We start from the raw sequence: 26,254 nt of genomic DNA, 5'->3' as shown, positions 1-26,254 counted from the left end.
GGATGCAATGGGAAATTTGGAGTAAATTTAAAGGGAAGCTGCTTCCGAGCAACTCTCCCCTAGCACCGATAATAATGTTAAAGAATTTCCCAGAGGATCTAAAGGGTAGATTATGTAAAATATTAAAAGAGAAAAATAAAATAAAATTAAAGGATTGGGTAAGAGATATTAAAACAAGAGAGGATATGGAAAATTTGTTAAAGGAGAAGAAGCTATCGTGGCTAGAGTATGGTCAATTAGATCAATGGAATAAAAAGTGGATTAAAGATAATAGAATGTGCAGAAAGATGACGAGGTTTGAAGAATTAGTAGGAAGTAAGGAGGAAGGAAAAGGAGGTAGTATAGTTTTAAAAGGATTAATGAGTGAAATATATAAAATATTGTTAGAGACGGAGTTTAGAGAGAATACAGAGAAAATGGTTTGGGAATCAGATTTGAAGATACAAATAGGGCGACAGAGCTGGGAGGGACTATGGAAACAAAGAGTGTTGAGAAGTTTATCAGTAAGAATAAAGGAGAATTATTTTAAAATTTTATGGAGGTGGTACCTAACCCCGGTTAGATTGAATAAGATAAGTGATCAACATTCAGCAAATTGTTGGAGAGGTTGTGGGGAAAAAGGAACGTATTTACATATGTGGTGGCAATGCAAATATGTACAAAGATTATGGAAGATGGTGTTCTCAGAAATTGAAGAAATAGTGGGAATGAAAATAGAACAAACACCAAAAATAGCATTGCTGTCACTATTTGAAGATATAAAGTGTGGAAAAGGAACTATAGAGCTGATATCGAGTTTGTTGGTTGCAGCACGATTGATGGTAGCTAGGAACTGGAAGATTCAAGGGGAATATTCTATTGAGGAATGGTATAAAGAAGTATGGGACATAGCCATTAATGATAAACTGACATGTAATATTAAGTGGAGAAAAGGCGTAACTAAAATAAATGAGTTCGAAGGAATCTGGAAACAGTTCCTAGTGTTTGTGTTTACTAAGGGAAGTGGGAAACCACCAGCAGAAGAAACGATTAGATTTTGGACTCAAGAATGATCCCGAGGTGGGGGGTGCACTTTTATGTTAAGAACGAAGATGTTGTAGTGTGATAAGGTATATGTAATAGTTTTTGATATTTGTACTCAACAATTATTCAATATGTATGTAGCAGATGTTTGAAGTTTTTTTTTTCTTCTATTGTGTTGTTTTAGTTATATTTTGGAATGTTTTTTTTTTATGTTTATATAGTGTAGAAAATGAATAAAAAATTTTTTAAAAAAAAGAATATTAAAGATGGTGCAACCCACTGGAGCTTAAGTAACTTGTGTTGCTGGGTCAGTTCAGATATATTCTGGCTACGTTTATCTCTTTGAGTCCAGATGTGTAGATAATATGGAGCAGGTGTGTACGAAGGGTTTAAAAGCATGTTTTCAGTCATGTGCTTACCTGATTTGGCAAATGATTATCTTCTCGATTATCTTCTGAAAGAAAAATGTAATATTTTTCTTTTAAATTATGGTATGTGTTCTAATAAAAATAATACTGAATGCTACCCAGTTTCTCAAAACATAACATTATTCTCTTCGTTTTTAGACTCTTTTTTTAAATGAGGTGATGGAATTCATTTGAAAGTTTATTTGTGGACTTCATGAGGAAGTGTAAATCCAATCTGTAAATTGCAAATCAACACCTGAAGCAGCTGGAAGCAGACAGCTCAGCTGCTACTGTCCTGAGTTTGCTGAGCCAAAATGCTATTTGGGTTGAAATCTCTGTAAGGTTTGAGACTGCCAGTTGGAACAGTGTGGGAAGCTGTCTACTCAATATATCCTTCTGCTGTATCCTTTTCTAGTAAAAAGGCAATGGTTACATAGAGTTGATGGCTGTGTTCTATACATCTAATGCATAAGTGGAAATATCCCTACTCAATTTTAAAAAATGTCCTACGGTATCGATCACTGCTTCCCTGAAGACATACATAATATAGTGGTTTGTTAATTAAATGGAAGCTTTGCATTTAATTGTGGTATGAGTTACAAAATGTTTTGTAACAGGGTGAGTTATTATGATTCTAAGAATTTGCAAGCCGCATGACGATCCAGGTTCAGAATCAAGTTGAAAAAGATACATACAGAAAAGGGCCTAATCCATCAAAAGAAAAGAAAAATGCATTCTTATAGTTTTATGGTCTCTTTCTATGAAATAGTTCAAGTAGTTCTGACTTTAGAAATTAATAAACCTGAAAATCATTTATGTAGAAGTACATTTAGTAAGATTTTGTTTATTTATTAACCATGCCTTTACTTCCAGCTCAGAAACATTCTTGCCCTTCACAAAGGAGCTTCTGCTCTCTGGTGGGGCGCCTGGATAATGAAGACTGTTGTTACTTTAATTACCTGAAGTCTTCTGATTTTGTCTTTCAGAATATGACAAACTAGGATTTCTCCTGAAACTGGATTCCAAATTGTAAGTAGAACCATGGAAGGGCTTTTTCTTGATCTGGTTGTATTGGTTTCCTCTGAAGACAAAATTAATTCTCAGCCTTGCTATGTGGGGTAGTAGTCAGTAATAATAAAAGTAATTGGTGGCTCCTTGCTAATTAGCTCACAGCTTTATTCTTGCTCATCAGAAAAAAACCAAAATCACACACATTTTGTTCTTGATGGTTGATTTACAGTGCAGTCCTATGCATATCTACTCTGAAAAAAGGCCAACTGAGTTCAATGGGGTTTACTCCCAGTTAAGCATGTATAGGATTGCAATCTGCAATCCCATGTACATTTTCAGTTGATCACAGTGGGACTTTTCCTTAAGTAAATATTCATAGGATCAGTCTGCATGAGTGTATTATTTACTCCAGTCTTAAAAAAAAGCTTGTCACCTTGCTTTGTGTAAGTCATAAACTTGAAAACAAAATAACCACATTTAAAAGAAATGGCTGTCAGCATCCGCTGAATGGGTTTCAAGGGGCAGAAACTTAAGATTTCTACAGATTTGGACACTGACATAGTTGGATGGGCTTGATCAGTAGTCTCAGACTCCTGTAGGCCAGGTGTGTAGTAAATTAGTCAGTAAGCTGTACTATTATGATATTGTACATTGTGTCTATGGTTTGTCGACCCATAGCCGTTGGGAGGCCCCTCAGAAGAAGGGTGCTCCAGATCTCTCTCGGATGACCTGCTCTTTCCTTTACTTTGAAGTATTAAACCATAGAGGAAGCTTCCAGTGTAGAAATTAATTTGTCAAGTTCCTACTCTCTGTGGTTAAAGTCTTACAAGCAGATAGATTTTCAGTGACTGAGTGTCCAGCACTGTAAGAGATTCAACTCAAATTATAACTAGGGATATACAAAAATAAAAGTTGATTTCTAACTTCCAGAACTAATAAATCTTGTTTGTGGCCTATGGATTTCCTGCCAATAATGTAATGTATAATTCTTTTATTTTTCAAATTCTAGCCTACCTTGCTTCAAGGTTGTTATCAACAATTTAACACGTGAGAGCATTTATAAAAAAAATAGATAATTTGGACATTAGATGCAGGCTTCTAGTTAAATAAAACAAGGTAAAACATTAATTTTACTTGAGTTTTAATTTTTCCTGAAGAGAGAAATATAATGCCTACCAACATTTACGATTGGTGGTTATCTTTGGCAATGGCTTGCCTATGTTAACTTTTATAATTTTGTTAATTTGTTCTGGGATCTGCATTCCTAAATATTTTTATCTTTAGCCCATCTAAAAGGCCATGCTTCATATGAATAAACATTAAAATGAGTTTCCAAAATAAGTAATTATGAATTATCCCAATTAATCAAGAAGCTAGACAAGTCTGTGATCCAAGGTCTGTGATGAGCTGCAGCAGTTCAGCTAAATATGAAAGAGGATAGTCATGCAATGAAGCAACAGTCGATTGGGAATGAGCTGGGCATAAAGAAACCACACATGAACTTTATATTTGCTTGAAATGAGTTAATTAATTCTAATGAGGTAGGAGCGGTGATACTATTGAGATATTCTTCTTCCTGCTTATTCTGAAGAATTTTAAAAGCAAGAACAATATAATGATTTTTTCTGTTTTTTATTTTTAGCAGCAAAACTACATTTAGCATGTTTTCCTTCGAGCCCTCAGTCATCTGTGTAGGGCGCTTACTAATGTCCTAATGTTGCAAAAGCTGTATTGCTCACTTTTTATTTGTATGGGGAGAAATTTCATGGGTGTTTCAGTGAAGGCAGCCATGCCTTACTACAACATAGAAAGATTCCAGATGCAGAAATCATTTTGTGGCGGGGGACGTATTGACAAGAAAGTCAAGGGAAAGTGTTAAAAGCTAAGTTTTCTTCAGAGCTTAATAAGGAAGATAATCCTGGAGCAGGGAGAGGTTCAGAGTGGAAGACATCTGGGCATGGTGCTGCATGGATATGTCTAGGCTGATGACCCTGTTGACAGAAATGGTTTCATTATATGGCTGTTTTGTAGATGCAATTGTCTCTGTGGAATTCTACTGCTGATATGTAATTCAGTAACAGTGCCTTAATTGCTGATGGGGCATCCATCCTTGTATGACTTGGTGAAATGGTAACAATTCAGTTACTACTTTCTGAGCTTTGATAGGGAATTATCATTTTACCAGCAGAGATAAAGAAAGAAGCAAATTTTCTTGTTTGAACTAGCTTTTGAATAATGCATATCCCTTGGCACATAGCCAAGATGCTACTATATCTGGGAAATGACTCAACTGGTGTAAATATAAAAGAGGCATTTCACATTTGTCTGTTTATGATTTTCCTTTTCTTGTGATTTCTGCCTACATTGTTGATGCTCAGCCTGAACTATTTACTGCGACGTCATTCACACTTGCTATGTTCACAGCTAGATAATGATTACTTGGTATTATTCTCTAGGATTCATGGGAATTGAAAGGAAATGAGAAAAGGAGGCCTTCACTCTATCAAGGGGAAAAAATATTAAGAGTGAACATTGAATGAAATTGCACGAGGGCTGAAGTACTGTCAAATAGGTTGTGTTCCCACTGAGAATGAAGAAATGGGATACAGAAAAGAGGATAGCTCAGAAGTGTATTTTTAACAAGGTGGCAACTTGCACATGAAGCTTTAATCAAAGCAGCAACTGCTATACACACTGACAGGCAGACTGTAAGCTGCATGTCTCTAGACAGTTTAGGTACTATGTATAAATTATGCCAAGCTATAGATTGCAGGTCTACGTCTTGACCCATATAAAACTTACTTGGAGGTAATTTCTTTATCCAGCCTGTCACTAGAATAGTTGCCTCACATCATCAGTCTGTGATTAATCAACACCATTAATAATTGCAGATGGCAGTGTTACTGCAGTCTACATTCTGAACCATAGAAATGTGCATGTAGGATTTGATAAAATACTAGTTCTGGAAAAAAATAAGCCACAAATTTTTTTGGCTGCTGCATAGTGACTTGCAGTGTTACAGCCCAGTGCTATATGTACATATATACACAAACCTGTATCAGCCTTGGGTCCAGGGAGATAATTTAATTGAAACTAAGAACTTTTTAAAGTGATGGTGGTGGCTTCTTCTCTAGCTGCTTCCCAGACATTCTGTAGACTCTGAGGATTTGTCTTTGTTTTATTGCATGCTTGTGTTATATCTCCCATATCTATACTAGAAAGGACATATTACACTGTAATTGCAAACTTCCTCGTAAGAAATAAAATGTGTAGAAATTGAGGTCTTTGTCCAAAATAAGAGGAGAGCCAAAAATAACAATCTTCACCCTCTCAAACCCAAATGAAATTCAACCCAGACTGTGAGAAGACCATAAAAATGGAGGCAGCCTAAGCTAGGAACACATGCAGCTTGAGTAACTAGTGTTTATTTAAATGTCTTCCCTTTGCAGCATTAATAAAAGCTTAAGCAGATTTCTTTGCTTCTCATTTCTGGGATGCATCTTGCATATACATATTTTTCCATTAGAAGCTGAAGATGCAAATATTTAACTTTCAGGGGGCACAAACAAATACTATGGTGCCTTGGTTACATCCACATATACAAGAAGCTGCCCATGAAAGTGTTCTGAAACATACAGCTGACTAAAATGTAGCAGAAAGTGTGGTGACTGGTGTCAGCTTTGTGGAGTATATTACGTTTGTGTTGTGTTGCCTTCCTATTTGTTTCCAGGCACAATTTGAAGTGCTGGTTATTGGTTTTTAAAGCCCTAACTGGTTTTGGACAAGGCTAGCCTGCCCACTTTCTTCATAGTGGGATGTTCCTTTTCCTTCAGAGACTTAACTGGCTGGGAGACATGATAAGGACTTTTACCTCTTGTGGCTGGGGAAGAAGGTGGAAGAGGATGGCACGACATGGCAGGAGGGAGAAGGAGAGATGCTGGCTGGTCAGACAGCCGGCCAGGCAGGCGCCACTGGGTCCTTTGGGTGGGGAGAGCAGTGTGATTCACCACTCTTCCCATTCCATTCCACTTGATGAGCCTGCGTGAGACTGCTTCATTGTAGGGCCAGCCCTGACCTTTAGGTTATCATGGATATGTATGTGTAGAATCATAGGATATGACCTACCTACTTTCAGAGTTACTGGGGAATATTTTTGTCATTAGGAGATGTTGCCAAACTAGATAAGAGTTATTAGAAAAACAATATAAATGTTTGCCAGGTTAAACTGACTGAATTATAAATTTTAAACACATCTAACTAGGGTAAGTGGTAAAAAAAATTGATTAGCCAAAGTGTAGGTAGAATGGGTTTACTTAATCTTGCACAAGGAGAAAGCCAATTAGGAAAAAATAAGACTGAGGGAAAATATAACATTAGGGGGAAATGCCTATTATGTCAAGATGCATCCATGTGTGGAGCAAGCTTCTTAGTAAAGCTGTAGATGCTCATCGTTAGGAACATCTGAAATTAGATATGACAAATCCACAGTGAATATATAGTATGGGGTGGTTCTGGAAGAACTGATGTCTTTTCATTTTTTTAATGGCTAGGATTCTTCTCACCCACAGGCAAATAAGCAATTGCTTTAACTGTTCAGCCATGCACTGGTGAGCGATTTTGCCACACTCCATGGCTTTGTTCATAAGTCCTTTTAATTTGGTGAGAGTTTTCAGTGTTATATTATAGAATATGGAGGTCATGTTACTATTAAATCCATTAAAACCCCTGTTATTTGCTAAAGGAAGTTTTTATATCAGCTTTAGCTTTGATGTTCCTCTAGGTCTCGTTGAGGATCTGGACTTTGTATAAGCTTACTGCATGCACAACTAGCTAAAATAAATTGTTTTCATCCTTTTAGTACTGTTTGTCAGAGGAATTTAAATCAATAATGCCTGCCTCCTTTCCAGGTTACTAGTGCGTATATAAAATGGCTGTATTATTTTGCACAATATCTTAAATTGGAGGCATGGCGTGACAACAAAATGGACAAAAGTGAAATAAAATTGAACTTTCTGGTGTTAATGAAACTCTAAGGTTCATTGAAACTGACTGGACCAAGATATCTTGGTCCAAATATGAAGTTTGTGGACAATAGATATTTTGTTTTGCCAGAGGGCAGGGAAGGTTTCAGAAAGCACAGTGTAGGCAGGTCACCAGCTTTTGTGTTAAGTGTGATAATGAAGCTATTCCTGTTAGGGCAGTTTAGCTCCCCATGTATATTAAAATTACACCCTTTGTGAGTCTTTTCCCTTTCTTGAAGTCTGGTTGTGGAGGGATGCTACTCATTGCTGTCTTTCAGTATGTGGTCTCTCAGATAAAGTAGAATTGGCAGTAGTGCTGGAACTATTGCCAGTTATGGCTTTGCAACTTCTGCCCTAAATGCCGTTCCCTAGATGGCAGGTTACTCACGAGGAGCCAGGACAAACCGCGATGCCGACCCACACTTTCCGCGGTCTCGGGATCATCCCAAAACTGCAGAAAAAGTGGGATTAAAGGGTAGGGTGAAATCCCAGGCCAAGGGAGGGATGTGCATCATGTGGATGCACAAGGATGTTCCCGGGGAAATCCCAGGATATAGGCCTGGTCTAGCCATGGCCTTAGAAAAAAGGTAAGGAGGGGAGGGTACAAGAGAGAGAGAGATAAAGCTATGCATGGTGTGTAGAAAGTGAGTTGTACATCTGGGATTATTTTCTAAATTCAGGACAGATAAAAGAAAGTACTTCACACAATGCATAGTTATGCAATTCACTACCACAAGATGTAGTGATGGCATCAACTCTCATGGCTTTAAAAGGGAATTACCTGAATTCATGGAGGATAAGGCTATCAGTGGCTAGCCTTATCCAGTTGCTAAGGAACATGTGCAGGATAGTCCTATTGCACTCAAGTTGTCCTTATGGGCTTATCGTGGTCATCTAGTTAGCCACTGTGGGAACAAAATGCTAGACTAGATTGGCCTCTAGTCTGATCCAGCATTTCTCATGTTCTTACTGTGCCCTGAAATAAAAATTAAGAAATCTGGGCCTCAGCTAGACCTAGCGGTCTAGCACGACGGAGGGGTGAAGATCCTGCGATATTTTTATCATGAGAGCTCCCTCTCTGTTCATATGCGGCGCATGATGACCTCAGAGAGAGAGGCGTCGTACCCGCCATTTTGGTTTTTTTAAAGAGACTGGAGCGCATGAGTGCTCATGCGCAAAAAGTTAGTCCTTTTTTTTTAAAAGAAAATCCCCATTCACCCCACCCCACCACCAATGGGCGCAGAGCTCCTAAAGAGCTGCGCACCCCGTGTGCGGGTCCTGGCTCCTCACGAGGAACCATGAGGAGCCAGGACAAACCGTGACGCACGCACGCATGTTCTGGGGTCTCACCCGAGACCATGGAAAAACTGGGCCTAAAGTGGAGGGCGAGATCCCGGGGCAAGGGAGGGATCATCCCTCCCTGATCCTGGGATCCCCTGTGTGTCATGTGGGCACACAGGGACGATCCCGGGGATCTCCCCGGGATAATGCCCCGTCTAGCTAAGGCCCTGGAGTAGCTGAGGAACAACTGCCACAATGGCTGCAGGGAGGAACTGTCTGGAATCTTCTAGGCTACACAGAGCCAACATCATTGCTCCCATATAGAACAACTGAAGTAGCCCCCATCCTAACACCTTGGGAATTGTCTCTGACTGATGAAAATTGCAGAACTACTCAGTACAGCTTATATTATTTCTAGATTCTATTATTTGCCTTAGGGAGCTGAAGGATACCAAAAGTTCCTATTTGAAAATGGGCAAACGCATAGGGAAGTTTAAGTTGTTGAACATTAATAGAACGTACAATGTACTGGAGGGTAAGAGTCATTAGATTGTACTTATTTATTAATGTAGATACTCCTGTTATAGTACCATTCATAGTAGATAGTGGTAATTAGTATGTTAAAACTGGTTTAGTTAATGTTGTATGAAGCTAAGATACCTTGTTTTTATTCCCTCTTTTTTATGTGGGTGTAAAAGTCTGTGGGGACCCATAGGAATTTAATTACTTTTCTGGCTTTTTTATATACATTTACTACATTTATTTCTTATCAGTGATGACTCAGCCTGTCTGGGAGGAAAAACTACACAGCCCTCTTCATTACAATATAAGCACTCTTAATATAATGCTTATTATATTGTACCTATTTAAGAAGCTATAGAAACTAAAGCTAAAGTGTGTTTACATTTTGAATAATGACACTCATCTGTCCCCCTCTCCCTTGCGTAAAATGCTAATGTAGTCTAATGGGAGTCTGAAGAGGGAGTGTCATCAGCAGACTTAATCAGCAAGCACATGGGGAGGGGGGGAAGTCAGTGCTGGCAACTGATATTTTCCCCACAATGATTGATTGAGGTGCAGTTTCATTGAGGTGCAGATAGGTATGAACCATAGTAATTAATACTAGGTTCATAGAGGAGTACTGTATCTGAAGCTAAACTCAAACTATTAGAGCTCTGTATTTGAGAAATAAAGCAGAAGTTGAGGAAGTTTGCTGAAGGATTGTATTCCACTGCTCTAAATGTATCAATAGATGTTGATCTTAGAAGCACTACTGTTGTACATGGGTTGGAATTCATGTCCAGGTTTTGGATCTGAGAGGATCTGTCTGAAATACACTATGTTTAAATACACCATCTGGTACCTCAAAATATGACTGTCTTGGTTGCATAATTCTTTCAACGTAGTGAGGGGCAGCAATCTTTTTCTCCTCTGAGGTAATTTCTTTGATGTGGTCCTGTTTATTAGCTCATTGTTAGTGTTCAAGCTGGCTATAAATGTCTTTGTGGCAGTTTAATAAAGATTGAGATCTGTAGTAGTTAATAGGTCCAGACAAATAAATACCCCCAGATTCCCAAAGGGTAAAATGGTTTAAGGAATAATAAAAGACTGACAAAGTGTGTGGTCAGAAGGGTGTATGAGGTAGTGGTGAGCAACTGTTACTGGCAGCTGCGGTTAGGAAGCAAGCCCAGTTTTGCTTGTAGCACTTTGGAACGTGAACTTATTCGGAAAAGTTTAACAAGTTTGTCTCTTGACTCCAATGACTTTGGTTGTAATTGTGGCTTTTATAATAGACACCTCATACATTTCTTATTTGGCACCAGTCAAAGGAACTAGTAACTTAAGGATATTATTTTTAGGATTAGTACATACATCTTTTTCAAATTTTGAATTTGAAAATTTAAAGCAATGTTAAAAGCAAACTTGGGGGAAATTTCTTTATGTATTGTGGTGGATATTATAGGTAAATGTAGATATTCTGAATGAACAACAGGATGTGTTTTGGTGGCTTTTATTCATTGTGGGTTTTAGTTCCTAAAATGCAAGGATATTTCCAGTTCTATGACCATAAACAGTGGATGACACAGTGGACTGTATTCACTGCTGGCTTTTCACTAGCAGAGAACAAAGCAGGATACCCAATTTTTGCAAAAGACTTTATTTCTGTTTCACAGTGTATCCACCCCAGAATATCTATATACAGCCCAGGTTCAAATCTTAAAGCATATGGTTTTTTTAAAAAATGAATTTTAAGTACAGTCCTTTTCAATACTTAGCCCTGCAAATTGGTATTGACTAGAAAAATGGGAAATTCTGTCATGCATGTATTTTGCTAAAGCTCAGCGATTTGGAGAGACTTTCTCAATGAATAGTCTCTGTTTCAATAGTCCTGCTTCCTGTACCTATACACATTTTAAGAGAAGTTATGCTATGATTGTTCAGCTAGCTTTCAGCAATATTAAAGATAGTGTTTCAAATATTTATCATTAAACAAAAAAACTACGGTTTACAAAACAATGTTAAGGGTCTAGAGCTTTCAACCAAGTACCAAAAAGCAGGGAAATTGGGTGTTAGGGCTAACAAGCCTTAACGCCACATATTCCCTAAGGAAGCAGAAAGTGCAAGTGAAATTCTCATTCTCCCAATAAACCATGAGGACAGGATGGAGAAAATGATTTGCAGATACCCCCAGCCACTTATGGCTGAGCCAGCCCACAATGCATTGCACAATCAATGCCCATAGGTAGACCATGAGGGAACCAGCCAGCTGACTGACTGACAGTTAGCTTAGTCACTGCTGCCAGTGACGGGGCTGGAGCTGCACCCTCCCGCTCCCGATGGTGCCTAGTGACCGAGGCAGCTGGCCACAGGCACTCTCCCTTCAGGCCTAGGATGGCAAGCCACTTCCAGTTGATGGCTGCTAAAGCCCAGTAAATCTTCCTTCTCACCCAAAGCATGCTGGGAGTTGTAGGCACAAGCCTAGCTGCCTGAATAACATGTTAAACTTTGAACACCATCTGAGGTGTGATGGGAGACAACTGGAGAGTGGGCGTTCTTAGCTGTGACACCCTGCTTATGGATTTCTTTTTCCCAAGTAGGCTTGCCTAGTGACTGCATTAATGGCTTTCCAGTGCCAAGTGATTCCCCCCCCCCAAGGCCTTTTAACTTGAGATTTTTTTAAGCTGCATTTCCCCGCCTGTTATAAGTAAACCACAACATTCCAAGACAGATGCAGGAATTACTGAATAAAGTTTATGCTTTTTATGTAAAAGCCCAATTATGTAAAAGCCCAGCTGGACAACCATCTGTCAGGGATGCTTTAGGGTGGATTCCTGCATTGAGCAGGGGGTTGGACTCGGTGGCCTTGTAGGCCCCTTCCAACTCTGCTATTCTATGATTCTATGATTGAAACAGAAGTGTGAATGGAGGAATGGCTGATAGCTGAGGCTAGAATGGAATGGTGGGCAGCAGGGTGAGTGGCAATTGGAGAAAGTCAAAGACAGTTAGTAGGAGGTCAGGGAAGTGGGAGCTGAGTTAGGATTGAGAGATAGTGATCTGGTTTGCTAACCCATGCTTTATTTAAAATCAGCCATTCTACATGCCAGTACTACACCCCCAGCATGCTTTTGGCAGCCTGCAAGTACCCGCATCCTCTGACACATTCTCTTGTTGCTGATGCTGCTCTTCGATAGAGCATCGAGGAGTAGCATTGCAAAGGAGGGGAGGTAAGTGGTTGTCAGTTGATGTGCCCAGCTCTGGCCAATCCTGCTGGGACTGCCTCAGCCTACACTTCTCACCCACCAAGTGCTCCATCAGGAGCCTGTACTGAAGGGTCGGGGCTGGGCCGTGCACTTCCTCCCCTTTGTCAGGTCTGTTCTGGGCATGCGCAGAGTGGCTCCCCTTCCTCCCTCCTTCTTAAGGGCAAAGGCTTAAGGGAAAATTCCAAGATTTTCTTAGAATCTTGCTTCCCCCAGATTCTAAGAAAACAGCAATATCAGGATGGAGTGCCTTTGAGCATGTGTGGCCCCTCAAAGTCACGCTGTTGTATCTAGTTATGATTTTAAAACCACACAGAGGGTGGGAGGAGGCACTGCAAATAGATGCAGCCCATTTATGTGGGTTGTTTCCTTTTATGTGGAATTGGATTGACTGTTCAAGCCCAACCTTAGGAGTCGGGGTTGTGAAAGACATGCAGCAGCAACCCACCTATGCACTCACAATGTCTGCCAAAGGCATGCTGAGATTCCTGCACAAATGTTGTGAAATCCAACATTCACCAGTGAGCAAAAGCAAATAGGGGGCAAAACCTGCACCAAGCTGCTCAGGAGCCAGGTGCTTGGGGCCAGATCTACACCAAGCAGAATATAACACTTTGAAAACAGTTTGAACACTATATGGCGTGTGTCCTGGGCCCCAATGTTTGTCAAAAAAAATAATAATAATAATAATAATAATACCATTATAAACTGTTTTAAAGCAGTAGTGTAAATCCTGCCTGGGTCAGAGAAACTGGCCTTGGGAAAGATAGCCCAAAATAGTCTCAAATCCAAGGAAAACATGTTCCAAAAGAGAAAAGAGGACTCTTCTACTCTCAAAATGGAGGCAGGTTGAGTCTGCTTCTCAGACTTGAGGCAGCAAAACTCTCTGCCCTCAAGGAAAGCCAGGCCTGCATATGAACTAAAATTTCACCCCCATTCAATTCCATAGCTTCCTTGTGGTAGGATCTGGTCACTCTGAGGGGATTGCTTGTCCCACACGCGCGCGCGCACACACACACACACACAGACACAGGTCACAGAAATTCACAGCTGCTGCTGTTTGCTGCTTTAACTCCAGGTGACAGTTATTCCAGGTGACAGTTATTCCCTATTCCCCTTCTCTCTCCCCTCACCCTCCACATTCTGAGTGCCATGTTATGAGCTTCCATAGTCTTTCATTAGCAATAAAAATTATTTTAATAAATAAAATTTTTAAAAACGAAAATCCATTCCACCTAGTAGAGTAGAAAGGGAGTCCAGAAATGGCAAAGGTTAACATGTGGCGGCCATCCTGGCCCAGCCAGAGGCACGCACAAATGGTTGCCAGTACTTTTTCAGAAACACTTCTGCATGACTGAGTTTTTTCCTTCTTTTTTTCTGTTAACTGTCCTTTCTCCCTCAATCTGTAACCAATCTTCCTGAATTTTTCAGGTTATGTAAAATAGGCATTTTTTGGGCACATGTACATTTCAGAACGATTGGTAAAAAAATCTCGATCTTATGAATGTTAGAATAACCAACCCTCCAATTACCCCTTTATAATGGTAAAATGGTTTTTTTTCCTGTCGAACCTTAACTAAGGATGTACTGCCATGCATCCTTAAATACAGGTAAAAATGGACAGAGACAGATAGGCAGTTGCTGTAGTAATTGTGCTCCTGAGAGATTATTCTGGTTCCTTACTATTTTTAATCTTCACAGAATGCTTTCTTCATAGAATCATAGAATAGCAGAGTTGGAAGGGGCCTACAAGGCCATCGAGTCCAACCCCCTGCTCAATGCAGGAATCCACCCTAAAGCATCCCTGACAGATGGTTGTCCAGCTGCCTCTTGAAGGCCTCTAGTGTTCGGAGAGCCCACAACTTCACCAGGCAATTGATTCCATTGTCGTACTGCTCTAACAGTCAGGAAGTTTTTCCTGATGTCCAGCTGGAATCTGGTTTCCTTTAACTTGAGCCCGTTATTCCATGTCCTGCACTCTGGGAGGTTCGAGAAGAGATCCTGGCCCTCCTCTGTGTGACAACCTTTTAAGTATTTGAAGAGTGCTCTCATGTCTCCCCTCAATCTTCTCTTCTCCAGGCTAAACATGCCCAGTTGTTTCAGTCTCTCTTCATAGGGCTTTGTTTCCAGACCCCTGATCATCCTGGTTGCCCTCCTCTGAACACACTCCAGCTTGTCTGCGTCCTTCTTGAATCGTGGAGCCCAGAACTGGACGCAATACTCTAGATGAGGCCTAACCAGGGCTGAATAGAGAGGAACCAGTACCTCACGTGATTTAGAAGCTATACTTCTATTAATGCAGCCCAAAATAGCATTTGCCTTTCTTGCAGCCGTATCACACTGTTGGCTCATATTCAGCTTGCGATCTACAACAATTCCAAGATCCCTTCTCGTTTGTAGTATTGCTGAGCCAAGTATCTCCCATCTTGTAACTGTGCCTTTGGTTTCTATTTCCTAAATGTAGAACTTGGCATTTATCCCTATTAAATTTCATTCTGTTTTTTCAGCCCAGCACTCCAGCCTATCAAGATCACTTTGAAGTTTGTTTCTGTCTTCCAGGATATTAGCTATCCCACCCAATTTTGTGCCATCTGCAAATTTGATAAGCGTTCCCTGCACCTCCTCATCCAAATCATTAATAAAAATGTTGAAGAGCACTGGGCCCAGGACTGATCCCTGCTGTACCCCACTCGTTGCCTCTCCCCAGTTTGAGAAGGTTCCATTGATAAGTACTCTTTGAGTCCGATTCTGTAGCCAACTGTGAATCCACCTAATAGTTGTTCCATCTAGCCCACTTTTAGCTAGTTTGTTAATCAGAATATCATGTGGCACTTTGTCAAAAGCTTTGCTGAAGTCAAAATATATGAGATCCACAGCATTCCCACAGTCCACAAGGGAGGTTACCCGATCAAAAAATGAGATCAAATTAGTCTGACAGGACTTGTTCTTGACAAATCCATGTTGGCTTCTAGAGATCACTGCATTGATTTCAAGGTGTTTACAGACTGACTTCTTTATAATTTGCTCCAGAATTTTCCCAGGGATAGATGTCAGACTGACTGGTCTGTAGTTCCCAGGTTCCTCCTTTTTGCCCTTTTTGAAGATAGGGACAATGTTAGCCCTCCTCCAGTCGTCTGGCACCTCACCCGTCTTTCATGATTTTGCAAAGATAATTCCGCTAGCTCCTTCATTACTCTAGGATGCAGTTCATCGGGCCCTGGAGATTTGAACTCATTCAAGGAAATTAGGTGTTCTTTGACCATTTGTTTATGAATCTCAAATTGCAATCCTGCTCCCTTAACTTCTGCTTCACTTTCTCCAGGGGGTTCATAGACCTGCTTTTGGGAGAAGACTGAGGCAAAGTAGGAATTGAGCACTTCAGCCTTTTCTTTGTCATCTGTTATCAATTTGCCATCCTCATTAAGCAGTTGAACTACCATTTCTTTCCTCTGTCTTTTACTACTCACGTATCTGAAGAAAGCCTTTTTATTTCTTTTAGCATCCCTCGCTAATCTCAGCTCATTCTCAGCTTTAGCCTTCGTGACGCCATTTTGGCACTTCTGCGCCACCTGTCTGTACTCTTCTTTTGTAGCCTGGCCTTCCTTCCACTGCCTATATGTATCCTTTTTTGTTTTCAGGTCATCTCTAAGCTTTTTGTGGAGCCACAATGGTTTCCTCTGCTGCCTTCTATCTTTTCTCCTTGTTGGAAGTGTTTGTAACTGTGCCTTTAAAATTTCTTTTTTTAAATACTCCCACCCATCCTGCACTCCTTTTCTCATTAGGCTCACTTGCCATGGGATCTTACTTATCATAGTTCTGAGTTTATTAAAATCAGCTTTCCTAAAATCCAGAGTATTTGTATGAAATCCAGAGTACGTGTTTATTGTTTATTAGTACGAGTTCATGGTTTATTATATGGCAGTAGTAATATAGATTACACAGGATCAGTTTATTGACTGTGCAATCGTATACAGGAGTAAGTCCCATTGAGTTCATTGAGGCTTACTCCCAGAGAAATAGGTATAGGTTTTCAGCCTTAAAATCAATCTTTAAGGGTATTGAATGACTGCCACTGATTTGCTAAAAAAGCAACCATTTTAAAAATGATAAATATGTAACATGTTACAAATCATATGTTGCCATTACTCTTTTTGTATTTGTCAATAAAATTCTGAAAAATCACAATTTATATGCAGTTACATTAATACTTTCACTACCATAACACCAATTCTATAGAGAGTTATATTTTAATAATACCTATTCAGAAAGGTTATGAGACCAGTTGTTAAGTCTGTTAAGTTGAAGTTCTTGGTGTTAAGATGCACAAAAAACCAAGCAGTTTACTTCAGTCACACAGAAAGTGGTTTTTAAAAAGTACTTCTTTGTCCTTGTGTCTAACAGAAACATAACTACTTAACCACAGTGCCTTTCCCTAGAATGTAAAGGCTTGTATATTCAGAATTTCACATACCCATTGATTGTGTGAGAGACTGACCCATTAGAAAATGAAGGAAGGAAACAATGTTGGGCCTGTGATATAGAAATGTCCATTCCCACACTGGCTGGTAGAAATTTGTGGTAATTTGGTTAGACTTCCTCTGCAAATAGTAGCTTCACAAGACATATAGATCTGTCATGCAAAAGAAGAAAAGTCTGACAACGGATTCTTTGTTGCTGCTTACCTCCATTCTTACTGGAAAATTAAAGTCTAAAATAGCATCTGGGATTCTTTTCTTTACCTTTCTTGATGCCCAAAGTCCTACAATGGCAAGAGAGTATGTTATGCCAATTTCCCTTGAAAAAAATTGGATGTTATTCCATTCTGATCTAAGAAGCCTTTTTGTTGCTATTTTAACCATTTGTGAAAAACTAATGATAAAAGGATTAAGCTGGCATGGTTAACACTTATTTAGAACCATCTTGATGCTTATTCTTTCTTCACAGGCCTCCAGAACTAGCATCAAAGTATGCTAACATCTCAGAGGGAGTTTGCAAGCCTGGGTATGCATCTGCACTCATGACTGCCATATTCCCAAAGTAAGTGACCTGTTCCTTCAGTTTTGCTTTACAGTCCTGCTCTTCCATCACAGTATTTTCCCTAATTGTGCTAGATATTACTCTGAAGATGACTGAGGTACTATCATTATTTAAATGGTTTCTGGGACTATGCAATACTGTTTTTAATGATAAAAAAATGAACAGGAAAGGGTGTGTGTGTGTATATATATAACAGAGATGAACATGATTAAATAAGACAGTTAACTCTTCCGATTCCAAAGATTAGAGTGAGAAGGGAAAGAGAAATATATCATTGTCTTTCCTCTTGCTATGGCATTGTATATAGAAAACACTATAAGTGTGCAATCCTATGGGATTACTGCTCTGTAGATGGCCCTCCATCTATCCTTATCCCTGACAGGCAGGATGTAATGAACAATGGAGGCATTTTTGCCTCATATTTGTGCTTTTTAGCATTAGCTAGATTAATCTCTGAGCTTTTTCCTTCTTTGACCCTCTGGAGCTTTCAAAAGTGGGAGGGATGGGAAAATCCTCAATTTGTCCTCCCCCACCCCCACTGCCAAGCATATCTGCGTCTACAGGCTTGTGGTGTATGTACGCACCACCCTATGGTCTCTGGGGTGCCTACCAGGGACCACAGGATTGTTCTTTAAAGGCCCAATCTTATGGTGATGCCAATAAGCCTCCAAACCTGGAGGCTTATGGGCATCCTATGAAGAACAAGAGGAGCAGCTGAGGCAATTTTTGCTTCCATGTTCCTCCTGCTCTGCATTTCAGCTAGCCAAGTTTTTTCACCTGTCTAGTTGGGGCATGTCACAGTGGGAGAAAAGGAGGCTGCAGAGGCCTCAGGATATGTTGTATCCTGGCTTCCCCAGTCCCCCACTACCCACCGGAATTCCCCCTTTACCCCCCCTCTCCAAGGTTGCCTTTGCGACCTCAGAGAGGCAGCCTGCACAGTTCTCTTCACGCTGGCCGGGGTAGGGGTGGGGAGTATGGATTCCTGGATCCATGGTCAGAGTGCTGTCTCTGGCTACAGAACCAGGGATCCTAATTATCCTATGGCCCAAAGACTCTGTCTAGGGGCCATAGAATTGCTCTTAGGATGTTTTTAAACATTGTATATCATGTTTTTAATCAGTATTTTATGTATTTTATGCTTATTGTTGTTCCCCGCCTCGATCCAATCGGAGAGGCGGGTAAATATATTATTATTATTATTATTATTATTATTATTATTATTATTATTATTATTATTACATAAGTGATGTAAAGTAAGCTAGTTTTTATGAATACACAATTGAAGTCACTTTAGAAGGTTTAAAATTTCATCTCATTAGATAGTACCATATAATTAAAAAGTACTGGCTAATTTTTGGGTGAAATTTTATAATCTAAAACTGTGCTTTAGAACAGGATTACATAACATTAATACCTGTAAACTGCCAAATATAAATTTTGCTGGTTCATACATGCATGTAAATTACTTGATTTCTCATTATGATGATCATTCTTTGCAATCTTTAGTAATTGTAACTGTGCCTGAATATTCATGTATTGTTCCTCCTCCTTCCCAGTTTCCTTTTCTAACATTTCCTATTCTTTTAGATTACAAACTGCTGTTGGGGGATTGTCTTATTCAGGCGTTCTTGTTTGTCACCCTGTGTGTATGGATTGGGGGAGGGAGAGAGAAAGAGAGAGAGAGAGAGAGAGGGTCAGCTTTTTAACTCTTTATAAAGAAATTCAGGTCTCAAATCAAAATAGAACCAATGTTGTGGTATGATTATGAAGTGATTTTCAAATATATGCATACAGTATATGTAACAGCATATGAGAGAATTCAGAGGCCAAAAGGCAGAAACAGATATTCAGTCTTTGACTTTGAATGGGTTGTGCATGAAATGAGTGAGATATTTAATGGCCTTGCTGTGTCCCAATTCATTGAAATGATCTTTCTTAACTGGAGGCCTTTGGTCATCTAAGAGTTCCATTGCGGAACAGCTTTGACCTTTTTCTGGGAAGAAGGCTTTCTGTGTTTAAGACAAAGGTCTCCAGTCCTGTGGTATTACTCTGTGGTTTAAACAACACAATGATCTGGTTCGCACTTAATGAGGACCAATTGGTTTAAAAACTGATGGGTTGTTGTGCATGAGCGGGCACACTGCCTTGCGTGTACTGGCCCTTTCCACTTTATCATGCACCCCCAATCTGCTTATTCGTAGGTTGTGCAGCATGACATCCAAAACTGGACCACTGGGTTGTTTAAGACCTAAACAATCCAGTGGTTAATCCCCAGCAGCCTGGGTTTGGATGTCCTGTTGCACAGGCTTCGAAGGAATTGATTGTATGATAAAGTTGAAGAGGCAAGCGTGCTGTGCACGAAAGCCCATCGATCTTAAACTGATGTGTTGTTGTTAGGTATGAATTTGACAAGGCCATCTGTCTTATTCCTTGCTTCTAAGCTTGTAGGGTTTTCTGCTCACAAACATGCTGTGGCTATATACCAGTGTGCAAGCCCTAGTTGCCTGCATTTTTCTAACACAGGGTTGAGTTAAGAGGGATTTTGCAGTGTGAATTGACAGCAGGTTCACATCTGGAATTTCAAAAGGAGACAAAACTTGTATAGCTCATTTGAAGTCCACTTGTGAGTATGTTGGGACATGGCTCTCCATTCAAATGAAACAAAGTTTGAATACAGTTGAATTTTAAAGTGGGACTTCAGAATCATACCATGTGAAAAGTACCAGTCCACCATACATCAGCAGGGAATGGTGAATAGATGTGTAGAATTAGAAGGTGGTGATCACTTCCTTGTCCAATTTTGACTTTCAGCAAACTGAAAATTTGCAATTTCTCTTTCTCCTAGGCCCTTCTCTCTGTGCTAGGCTATTAGTTCCAACCATTCTGCCTCATAAAATAGTTGAGAAGGCTTATTTGGAGGTCCTGGTACTCACAGATATTTATATGCGAGGTGCGGAGGACTATATGCTCACTCCACTCATTGAACAAAAATCATCAGAGTCTGTGAATAAGCCTATCAACACTTCCTTTATTTAACACTATTTATACCTGCCTTTCTAGTAAGAAGTTTACAAGATGTTACTGAGCTGAGGAGAGTGATGAAAAAACTGAAGGGAGCCTGGAAAAACATAATTTCCCCCCTTTGGTAGGAAAAGGGTAGACGGTAATAAATATGATATGGAATGCTGTATGGACTACCCTCACTCAGTAAATAAGGATATGTCAAATGCAATGGTAAAGAACTGATATATTATCCTCCCAGGCACTTCAGGGCTTAATTATGCTGACCCCAGCTCTTATTTATGTATGCCAGGGCAGCATGATTAACATGGTGATACTGGTGAATTCAAGGAGCAGCCTGGTGAATTCAAGTGTGCAGCAGCATTGTAGGCAGCCTGTAAACCTGTGGGCAATGCTAAGTGCTGGTGAACCCATCAAGGGCAGTCTTCCCAGGTGCCTCAAAACCTGGAACTGGACTTTGCAGACAGGTCTAAAGAACAAGTCTTCACCAAGTTCCTTACTGACAGCTTGAGTGACTTGTGAGGCTGATGAAAGTTGCAGTGATACAAGCCAAGTGGTTATGGCAGTCAGGAACTTGCAGGTGACTGAGGTCAAGACCCTGGCCTTGATCTACCACTCCTCCTGATTCATTGCCTGAGGCAAAGGTTCTTAGGGTGTTGCATGGCAAGGTTGATTTGAGTTGTGGGTGAAGAACTCAGTAGAGTGCTGTGATTTGGATGTCACTTCATGAGCCCACTTTTTTGGAAGGTGAGTACTGTAGAATATTCTGGGAAACTGGACTTTTGAGAGCATATCCCACACAAGATGAAAATACTCTTGCTCATGCCAGTCAGTAGACTGCCCTATGGAGTCTAACCCTGTGAGAGAAATTGAAATTTTACCTTATCTGTAAATTTCCTGGTCTTTCTAGTGGGCACAGGGCAGTCTGGCTAACCCTTCAGAAAGGTCTCTCTCTGTTGTTAGCTACGCCCTTTTCCTCAACCAAGAGAAATGTTGCCCAAAATCTGTTATGGGAGAGCCTCAGTGCTGATGGGGCTAGTATGCGGTGTGCCATAATTTTAACCATTAAATTTTGAGATCTATCATGTCTGTTAGATTGTGTAAGCTAGGAGTGGGTGCAGAAGGTAGATCTCTAGATGTTTTGGACTTTAGGTCCTAGAAGCCCCTGCCAGCATGTACAAAGGTCAGGAATACTGAGTGCTGAAGTCCTAAATGTATGGAGGTCTACTTTCTGCCCATCCCTGGTGTAGGCAATGTATGATACCTTAAAGTATTGCAAATTTTCTCTGCTTGATAAGTTACTGGAGATTTATAGTTTGAAACTATCTGCATTTCTTTCTTTCTACATGGGTTCTTCATCATATGTTTTTGGCAGCTTCACAAAACATGCTCTCCCCACCCCCACCCCCCAGTTCAGCTTTAGCAAGTATTGTTTTTAAAGCATGAAATGACAGGGCTGTTGCTGTAAAGCCCTGATTAAGTTCAGAGGCTCCAGTTGTCCTTGCAGATTAACTCAATGCTTCTCTACTGAGCCAGCAGTATCTTATAGGTTTTGGTTAAAGTGAAATTATTAGCTTAATATTTTTTACCTTCCTTACCAAAGCCTTATCAATCTTAAAAGGAGGGAGGGTGCACCCATTCATGAGCACTCTGATTTGATAGGTTTCTAGTGGGTATGTAGCTTAGTAATCTTCCTTGTGTGTTCCTTGTTCCCGCCCACCCCTTTTTGTGACTCTAGCACTGCTGTCCTGTGTCTTTTTGGCTTCTGCAAGCTGGGTTTGTTTGTTTTTTTGAATTTACAGTGATGCTCCCCCTCGTGTTCTTATTTGATGAGTGTGCCTGTGGGAATGCTGGGGAGTATGAAATAGTATTTTCCCCTGCTTTATAAATTACTGGAGATTTATAATTTTACTAACTCTGTTGATTCACAGAAGAGACAGTGCCTTTTATAAAGGCCAACTTGTTTTTAAAATGCTGGAAAAAGACCTTTGAGTTGTGTAAAATACTCTTCTTGGGATGATCAAAGTTAAACAAATTGATATTACTGTTTATGGCTCTGTTGTAATCGAGTTCTGCCAGGATCGTCTCTTTACACAGTAGTGCTGGCAGACTTTTAAATATCGAGATGGAAGAAATCTGTTGAAGCACACATTTAACAAGAATACAAATAGTCCATGCTGCTAAGGCTTCACATTGCCCAAACATTCCTCATACAGAAGTTGGTTAATGGGAGGTGGGGTGGATTCCCTTTGGAAATATAGAAGTATATCTCCAAATGCCAGTTGCTGGACTACATGAGCAGGAGGGTACTATTGAACTCATGTTCTACAGTGGGCTTCCCACAAGCATCTCTTTGGCCACTGTGGGAACAGAATGGTGGACTAGATAGGCCTTTGGTCTGATCCAGCATAGCTTTTCTTATGTTCTTAAGATATGTCTCTGTCTCCAGCACCATTCAGGCCTCACAAACCCCTTGGAAAGCAGATTGGTAAAAAGCAAAACCCAGAAGTTCTTACATTATTGTCAAGTTGATTTAATTTTGGAAGGCCTCTGGATAAGTGAGCTGACTGAAGTTTAATTTGGTAATACAACCCAGTTGTTGGCAGATTGGATAGTGTGCTCCATTTGTCATAGTTGTGTAAGGTTCTGATGTGTACAACATTCGGGATTTTTTGGGAAATGATGAAAAGCTGTTTCATGCATACATTCTTGTTCCTCACCAAACCTTTCCAGTGTTGATTTGTTATAAGACATGACCTCCACTGGCCCTTATAGTGTTTTATTTTCTCCCTTCCCTGGCCATTCTTGAGAGACTTCTATGGGCATGTACCTAGAATTAGACTGGGAACGACATTCTTAACTCCAATTTTTTCTGGTTGTTCCTTTAAAATGACTGTGTTTAATTCTTTTGCTGACACTATTGTCCTTCTGCAGCATATTTAGCTTTTGTTTTAGGGAACTATTCTTCTCAAACATCTATTTTGTGGCAGGTTAAATTGCCAGCATTATGTTTGCATAGCAATACTTGTTTTATTTATTTATTATTTATTTATTAAAACATTTGTATCCCACCCTATTATCACTGGGATCTCAGGGCAGCGTACAGATAAAATCAGAACACTATAAACATAAATAATTTACATAGCTAAAAATGTATTAAATTGTTAACAAATTAAAACCAATAGAATGTTTTTAAAAAGCAATAAAAACAATTTAAACTATGTGTAACCATAGAGAATTTAGCCTTCAAAGGCTTTGATAAAAAGTAATGTTTTAACTTGACGCTGAAATGAACCCAGTGTTGCTATCAGTCAGGCCTCCAAGGGGAGGGTATTCCACAACTGGGGTGCCACAACAGAGAAAGCCCTCTCCCATGTCCCACCATAATGTATGTCTTGTGTTGGTGGGACGCAGAGGAGGGCTTCTCCAACAGATCTCAAATCTTGAGCAGGTGGAGAGGCACTCCCTCAAGTACTGAGGTCCCAAGCCATTTAGGGCTTTAAATGTCATTGCCAACACCTTGAATTCTGACCAGAAGCGTATAGGCAGCCAATGCAATTCTTTTAAGACTGGTGTTATATGGTCTTTACAGGACTGGTGATCAGTCTAACTGCTGCATTTTGCACTAGCTGCAACTTCTGAGTCGTCTTCAAGGGCAGCCCCATGTAGAGTGCATTACAGTAGTCTAATTGGGAAGTTACCAGTGCATGGACTACTGTGGCTAGGTTTTCCCTGTCCAGGAAAGGCCATAGCTGGCGGATCAGCCAAAACTGGTCCCAAGTATTCCAAACCACGGAGTCCACCTGGGCCTCCAGTGACAAGGATGGATCTAGGAGTATTGCAAAGCTATGCACCTGATCCTTCAGAGGGAGTGCAAATCCATCCAGAACAGGTTGCTTACCCAATTCCAGGACTCAGGAACCACCAATCCACAGAGCTTCCATCTTATCAGGATTCAGCTTCAGTTTAGTAGCTCTCATCCAGCCCATTACAGCTCCAGGCACTGGTCCAACACCTTCACTGCCCCAGCTGACTCCGATAACAAGGAGAAGTATATTAATGGCACCCAACCCCCAAACTCCTAATGACCTCACCCAGCGGCTTCATATAGATGTTAAACAGCATGGGGGATAGAATAGAGACCTGTGGCACCCAGCTTAATAGCTATGGGATGGAACAGGAATCCCCCAATACCATTCTCTGGAATTGGCCCTGCAAGTAGGAGCGAAACCACTAACACAGTGCCTCCTACTCTCATCTCACAGAGCCGATCCAGTAAGATAGCATCATCATTGGTTTCAAAAGCTGCTGAGAGATCCAGGAAGATCAACAGGGTAGCACTTCCCTTGTCTTTCATCCTGAGTAAGTTGTCGGTCAGAGCAACCAAGGCTGTTTCAGTGCCATGCCCTGGCCTGAAACCTGACTGAAATGGGTCCAGTTAATCAGTTTCCTCCAAGAACGTCTGAAGCTACCCAGCTACCACATGCTCAGGTTTTGTCCAATGTCATTATTTTCTGATTATTTATAAAAAGAAGTGACAGAAATTACAGGTTAAATGCAGCATTAAGTGTAAACTCTTTTATGTTTCACCTGTTGGAAGTTAAACTCTCTATGCTAGAGATAAGCAGAAATTAGCAGCGGCTCTCAATGTAGGACAGCAAAGACACAAATGAGGCTCAGGATACTTTGCTTAGTTAAAACAAAGCCTTTTACTGGCAGTTAAATAACTTAGTTACAGCATCAGACATACTCACAGACGATCATAGTTTACACAGCATTACAGATGGAGTGGAAGAAAAATGAATGGATACACAGGCATTTATATAGAGAAAAACTGTACAATCATGGAGTCACTTAATTGACTAATTGAAACCATCTTCAGCCAATTATTCAATAATTGTCCAGCTGTAGCCTTGGCATTTAGAAAAACACACTCTTTCTGGTTTCTTCATTTTTCTTCATGCCTCCAGGCACTTGTAAAACAGTGGTAAAAGTAAAACCAGATCCAATCCAGGATCCAAAATCACCAGAGGAATTCTTCGTTCATGCTCAGGTGTTGTTATCACTTCCTTCTTGTGATCCATTAATGAATATGTTAGACCAATTCTGATTTATTGGATTACTCATCTTTTTTATGATGTATGTTTAGGGTCATTAATAAAATATCTTACTAGCCCATAATAATTTTATTTTTTAAAGAATTCATAATTTACTTTCTGAAAATCCTTACATGACTGTGGATGCAATTCTATATTCACTCTTGTTCCCCGCCTTGATCCAAGTGGAGAGGCGGGTAAGAAATACATCATCATCATCATCATCATCATCATCATCATTATTATTATTATTATTATTATTATTATTATGCCAGCTGGGTAACCTTAGGATTTGAGAGATACCTTGCTATAACTCAGAAGAATGCAAGATATATCAGACACAAAGCTTCCTCCCCTTAGCTTCTTGGCAAAAGGGTTTTTCTGTCCTTGGATGGATCTTGTATCTAGAAGGCTGGGTATACTCTGTGCAGACCTTCTGTGCCAGTGACTTATGTGGGTGCTGTTATGTGGGCTCTCCTTCTAAGGCAGATAGAAATTCTCAGAGCAAACACAGCTCTTAGCAGGAACACTGCAAAGGATTAAGACTAGTCAAAAAGTATTGTTACTCTTCTTTTTGAATTTTAACATCATGCATCCAT

The 26,254-nt window shown here is 40.1% G+C and overlaps 1 protein-coding gene across 7 annotated transcripts in view; it reads left to right on the top strand.

Moving 5' to 3' along the window:
* ST3GAL3 (ST3 beta-galactoside alpha-2,3-sialyltransferase 3) overlaps positions 1-26,254 on the top strand; it is a 241,289-nt gene that overhangs the window by 66,543 nt on the left and 148,492 nt on the right. For 6 of the 7 annotated variants that reach the window (XM_063140053.1, XM_063140029.1, XM_063140045.1 and 3 more), the window contains 2 exons: positions 2,417-2,459; positions 17,446-17,538. In XM_063140053.1, coding sequence (XP_062996123.1) covers positions 17,519-17,538 — 20 coding nt within the window. In that variant the 5' untranslated portion in view covers positions 2,417-2,459; positions 17,446-17,518. The remainder of the gene's footprint in view (positions 1-2,416; positions 2,460-17,445; positions 17,539-26,254) is intronic. The other variant, XM_063140062.1, reaches the window with a different exon arrangement.

The sequence above is a fragment of the Elgaria multicarinata genome, chromosome 1 (genome assembly GCF_023053635.1).
Source record: "Elgaria multicarinata webbii isolate HBS135686 ecotype San Diego chromosome 1, rElgMul1.1.pri, whole genome shotgun sequence".
In the NCBI taxonomy this organism is placed as follows: domain Eukaryota; kingdom Metazoa; phylum Chordata; class Lepidosauria; order Squamata; family Anguidae; genus Elgaria; species Elgaria multicarinata.
The sequence above is the reverse complement of the archived record's forward strand: the minus strand, read 5'-3'. Positions and strand labels throughout refer to the sequence as shown.